This window comes from Carex rostrata, chromosome 22 (genome assembly GCF_964058835.1).
Source record: "Carex rostrata chromosome 22, lpCarRost1.2, whole genome shotgun sequence".
NCBI classification, from domain to species: domain Eukaryota; kingdom Viridiplantae; phylum Streptophyta; class Magnoliopsida; order Poales; family Cyperaceae; genus Carex; species Carex rostrata.
The window spans coordinates 6,242,946-6,248,779 of NC_135939.1; the positions used below are offsets into that span (position 1 = coordinate 6,242,946).

The following is a 5,834-nucleotide window of genomic DNA, read 5'->3' on the forward strand; positions in this document are numbered from 1 at the left end:
GTCTATTTTAAATAGTTAAACCTAATAAAAATAATTTAATGCATTACAAAATAGATTGATGAAAGACTGCCAAATTTGTAACAACGACTCGGCTAATTTCACTAATCGAGATGCTCTGACTCGGTCAGGAGTATGCAAAACTCAAATTCAGAGATAGGCAAAATCCAAATCCAGAAATAAAAAAAATCCAAATCCAAACCAACTATATACAAACTTGGCACCGTATTCCAAAATCCAGGGGTAGGCGACTGCCTACCCCTGGATTAAGCTGGCTCTACCACTGATAGGCACCGAACACGTCGGTCACACAAAATATGAGATATCTATACACACTTAAGTAAAGGTGTGTCGTAAATTTCAGCTTCTATTAAGGTTAGTGGGTTTAATGTCTATTAAAAATTTGATTGATAAAAACGTATTTATAACAAGTCAAACAACTCTAATTCCTAAATCTAGTCATTTATTTTTACGAAATCCTCTAAATTATTTAAAATTACTCTAATCACCCTCTAAATTTTTAGATCTACTTTTTAACTAGATCTACTCTTCTAATCCTACTTATATACACTCATAATCACTCTAATACCTTAATCCTCATCTCGCTCAACGACCAGATTCGCTCTTTCGACTGCCGTCGCACTTTGACGATCGGATCTATTCATTGTCGTGCTTTGATCGAGATGAGAACTTTACATTCCGAGCTCCGACGATACCGCGCTCTCGGCTCCAGTAGGCTCCGCTCAGTTCCCTCTTCTCTCTCATTCTTCTCTCCGCTCAAAGAAATAGAGACGAGCGAGAGAGAAAGAGGAAGGCATGATGCGTCAGAGATGAGATCTACAAGTAGTGAAAATAACGAACGGATGTGGAGTGTCCGTAAATTTCAGTTTAAATTTTCTTATTTTAAATTCAAATTATGGATACATGCAAGTTGCTTAATTTGACTTGCGTATCTGGAAGCTGAGCCATTCACCGTGAATGGGCCAATTGGCCCCCATTCATTATCAAAAATTTCATATTTTGATCCGCTTTTGTTATATAATTAATTTATAGTAAATTCTATGAATACTACAAGATTGATCCCCATATTTTTGTGAAAATTTTATTTGATTAACCTCCACATGAAACTTGATGTTTGACTATTATAACTTGAAAATCTGCCTCTGCATCGCCCTTGCGTATCTATCTCACTTTTTTATCAAAATATAGAAAATAACCTACGTATTCAAATCTTATATTAAAATACAATAATTTCAAATGAATTAAGTTGGTCATGAGTCAAGTCTGAAATGAAGTTTGGAGGAAGAATAGTTATGAAATCCATAACAAACTGTTCAAATGTGTAAATTCACTTCCGTTCCGTGTGGGTGTGGTATTCATGGAATTTACAATAGTTGAATTCTTATATTAATTAATTGCGTAACGTTGCTGATTGTCATCCTATCTAGTATCTACTTATCTAGCTAGCTAGGTCTAAGTCAGATTGGAGTAGGTTTAGAGTTTGATTCTGCACGAATTAATCAGCTTATAATATAATAGTAATATTAGGCCTAACAATAACCTCTGGTCGCATTTATATATACTAGTCATATATACTTATATAAAGATCATAAATGCTGACTGCGATGGCATTTATGAAATTTACACATTAATTCTTCAACAAACTCCTAAAAGTATCCTATCAACAGAGGTCTACCAATTAATTCAGCTGATTCAGCTGTTGAGAATCATTCTGTTTATACTTTTTTTCTTTCTATGTTAATTGTGCAACCAAACAGCATTTGTTTGTAGCAGGTATATAAGACCCTTTTTTATAATAGAAGGCTGCAAAAAGCCCATTAGCCCAAGGAAGGTCTAATGGGCTGCCTTTAAGAAAAAGCCTAATGGCCCATATATGTAAGAACTAAGAAGTACGCATGCAGAACCTAAACCTAAAGAGATGGCCAAGTGTATTTGGTTTGGCATGTGCATGTGCACGTGCACACGGCACGAGTTCATTGGACATGCCGTGTTCTTCGACGTGCATGTCAAGAGATCTGACATAATTACATGCGTGTTCCTAGTATGTTTTAAACACATCGTGACACGGAACAAACACGTTTAGGACATGTCTATTGTTTTGAAAGAAAATTGAGCATAAAAGGTTCTTGATTTTGGAGGGAAAAATTAAAGAGTTTGAAAAATATTATTTTCAAATTCTAAGTTTTTTTTTCCTATTTTGAGCATTTTTTTTCTATTTTTTTCAGATTTTTTCAGGTTTTCTATTTCGTTTTTATCCTCTGTTCACCTTTTCATGTCCTTGTTAGAAAGAAGAGGGCTATTTAACCCAACAATTACAAAAATAATTAAATTAAACTACAATATCAAAATTTCAACAATATTTTCATTTTTAGTTTAAAATGCTTCTAGCATTATTTCAACAGATAACTTCTGGTGAACATAAAATGCATCTAGCATTATTTTTACACTTCAGTGACTTCTCTAAGAAGCATTGTAAACAGGCAGTATATCCACTTGTTTATTAAAAAGCATTATTTTCACACAACACCTCTCAATTTTGTCATTCAAATTTCTCATATTCAGTTAATCTGAAATGCAACCCATTTGGTGCTTGTACTCTTGGAAACTTCATTATGTTGTTCTTCCCTACCTCCTTCCACCTATATATATATATATATATCACCAGCAATAATAACATATTAGACTTCAATGAATTGATTATGAGTTACCAGTTCATTATAGAAAATAATTACAAAGGTAAATTGAAGAAGATATATACCAGTATCTAGTAACCATGTAGTGAAGAAAAGTGCAGATCTCGACTGTACCAACTTCTTTACCGGGACAAAGTCTAGTTCCGCTCCCAAACAGCATGAAATGCTGGTGTGACTCTAGGTTGTTTTCCTAGTTAAACCAAAAGAAAATTTCTGTCAGAAAGCTAGAATTTAAAGTGTATTATAATTGATTTCTCTCATTCTGTACTGACCAGCCATCTCCATGGATTGAACTGCAGTGATCTCGAATAAGTCTCTGGATTGTAGTTGATTTCTCTGGTGTAAACATAAATTCTCCATCCTTTTGGGATAACAAATCCTATTTACAATTTAAGAAATTAATCCATATTTACTTTGGCTACAAATATCAATGTCCTTTTTAGTTTTTATTGTAAAATTACCTTTCAACTCAACATCTTGAGTAAGCTTTCTTAGAAGACCATTCACCACAGTTGCCATTCGAAGCGTCTCATACACAACCTAAAATTTTATAAAACAGAAATTTGGTTTTCTCATCCAAGTTTCAAGCTAAAAAAATGTAGTGATCGATAAATTAATGACACGATATAACTTACAGCACGAGTAAAAATCATAGATTTATAGTCATTATAATTGATTGTATAATCAGCAGGCTTCCCCTTTCGTATTTCCAAGTTTTCTCTCTGTACATAAACAAATGCAATATCCCCAAATTATAAAAAGGAGAAAAGAATGAAAGAAGTGTAAGTGTAAGTGTGTGTGTGTGTATTACTCGGAGCTCGAGTAGGGCCTTCGGATGGTCATGGAGATATTTAATGGCCATCATAGAAGTTGTAGACATGGTCTCATAGCCTGAATATATTAGAGTAATAATCAAGTCGATAATTTGGTCATCGGCGAGCTTTAATTTTGTAGTTTCATCACTGTTTAGGAGGTTGTCTAGCATGTCATTGTATGATGTCTGTGAAACTCTTCTCTCCTCTATCATTTCTCTCAACATGCTCACCAGCCTTCGCCTTGCCTGATTCAATAAACCATTTTGATAAATTAACAAATCAGTTGTTTCCTCTGTGTTATGTTTCATAGAATTTCATCGCTGCCTAATATATTGTTTTTGCAGTAATTGCTATTATTAAGTTCTACTTGTGAACAATTTATTCATTTGTTTTTAACCTGCAAGCCTAGGCGATAGTTCGAGCCGGGAAAATTGATGGGCAAGGCAAGAGTCCCCAATGCAAGTTGGTACAACTCGGTTTTTAGAGACTGCGCAAGTGGACCCCCTTCTATGCTAGCTATCTGCTTTAACGATGAGAGCAACGCCATCTGGATTTACACATTCAAGTAACTTGTTAAAACCAGAATAAGCTTTGAGATGCTAATTCAAACATAGGCCCTGTCAAAAAAAAAATTCTGGTAGAAAATGAAGTATTGGTTGCCAGTTGATTTGGATTACATTCCTCTGCAAATGGTGGCTCCAGGGCTAGCAATTGGACATGGGATACAACTGGTACCAGTAAGAGATGGATAACAGCAAGTTCAACAGTGTTTACTTGCTAACAAATGTTGTAATAATTCAAAAGGCAGTGCTGTTATATATTGAAATTTTGTTGCCTTTATTTGTACCAGTTGGTACCGGGTCTGTGATAGGTCCTTGGTGATGTGAGATGCCAATGAGTCAATGCTGGAAGCCTGGAAACTAATTCTGAACAGGACTGCAATATTTTACAAGTAGTAAGATAAGAATTGCAAAAACATATATAGCTTCTTTACCTCTTTAGTTTTAGCTTGGATATCAACAACTTTACCACCCATGTCAGAGAGAAAAGATTTCATGAAGGCATCAATCTTAGGCAAAAGATGGTCCCTGATCATAGGAGGGCTTACAAGAGAGAGCAAAACACCCCTCATGGCCTTATGTGGAGCCCCGTGTACGGCTGCAGTATTCCATTCGCCGAGTATATCCAGCATTGCCTGGGGGTAACCCGGTATAAACCCCTTGCTTTCGCTGTTTAGGATTTGTTTGTTTATGTCTGGATCCATGCAAACTACTGTAGGGCATCCCAATATGTGAGTTTTGAACAAGTCGCCGTACCTGATCATTGTTGAAACAATTGTAAATATAAATACATTACAACAACAATAACAATAACAATCAAGTATTTAGTCCCAAGCAAGTTAGGGTAGGCTAGAAATGAAACCAAACCGGAGTTTTGGATTTCATTTTCATAAAAAAGGCAGTTTTTTTGACAGCTAACTCGTCACGCCTATCACGACCCTTCTCCTTTTTCCTGACTTGAGACGGGTTGTGTATTTATATTTAAATGTAAATACATTATTTTGAGAAAAAATATATAAAATAATTCTCATAATAGAACCCTTCAGCTGGACTTTTCATCATCACATACATTAGCATGTTAAAATATATCAAAAAAAGGCTACAATATGGAATAATTCAAGAACAGAGTTATTTCCAATAAAAAATTGTGATAAATTTATTCTGAATTATCCCATATACGAAACAAAATCCTAGAAAATATGGAACATTGTAAAAGTGTTTATTGCTCCTATTGATTTTGAACCCATGACCTTATCACATCAGAGGATGTGCATTCGTCACTAGATCAAAGGTCGGTTCTTAGGTTGAGATTTTAAAATGGATTTTATGCTCCTATAGATTTGTACCTTAAACTAATATGATAAAATAAAATAAAATAAAAACTCCAGATGGCATAACTATTTTTTAGTCATGAAAGCAAGAAAAGTACTTCTCATTGCATGAGAAATCATCCATGACTCATTTTTGCACATATTTCTAAGCACTGAATTTTAACTAGGATTCATTTTGATCATTCTAACTTACCATTTTCTCCTGTTTTTCATAAAATCTGGACCTTCCTTCATGAAATTAAATGTCTGGCCAATCACAGGCCATCCCATGGTACCAGGAGGCAATCTCTTTTTCTTGTACCTCACTATGTGGTTTATCCATCTCACTATCAGTATAGGTAGTATGAACCCTAACACAAAAATAAGCCCCTGACCCATGTCCAAAATCTCCATTTTTTATTAGGTCCTGCAAAAAAA

At 34.8% G+C, this 5,834-nt stretch overlaps 1 protein-coding gene across 1 annotated transcript; it reads right to left on the reverse strand.

The window, feature by feature from the left end:
• Positions 1 to 2,421: 2,421 nt before the first annotated feature.
• LOC144574128 (cytochrome P450 85A1-like) lies at positions 2,422 to 5,834 on the reverse strand. Its single transcript, XM_078323992.1, has 9 exons — positions 5,611 to 5,834; positions 4,521 to 4,842; positions 3,924 to 4,073; positions 3,523 to 3,771; positions 3,347 to 3,433; positions 3,173 to 3,251; positions 2,984 to 3,090; positions 2,777 to 2,901; positions 2,422 to 2,657 (listed from the first exon to the last, which is right to left on the reverse strand). The coding sequence occupies exons 1-9, from the start codon at positions 5,808 to 5,810 to the stop codon at positions 2,558 to 2,560; spliced, it is 1,419 nt and encodes a 472-aa protein (XP_078180118.1). The 5' UTR covers positions 5,811 to 5,834; the 3' UTR covers positions 2,422 to 2,557.

Excerpts from the sequence above, each read along its gene's own strand:
- LOC144574128 (XM_078323992.1), bottom strand. The coding sequence starts at position 5,810 with ATGGAGATTTTGGACATGGGTCAGGGGCTTATTTTTGTGTTAGGGTTC. Across the intron at positions 3,252-3,346 it reads CTATGATTTTTACTCGTGCT|GTTGTGTATGAGACGCTTCG; the intron begins GTAAGTTATATC and ends ATAAAATTTTAG. Across the intron at positions 3,091-3,172 it reads TCAAGATGTTGAGTTGAAAG|GATTTGTTATCCCAAAAGGA; the intron begins GTAATTTTACAA and ends AATTGTAAATAG.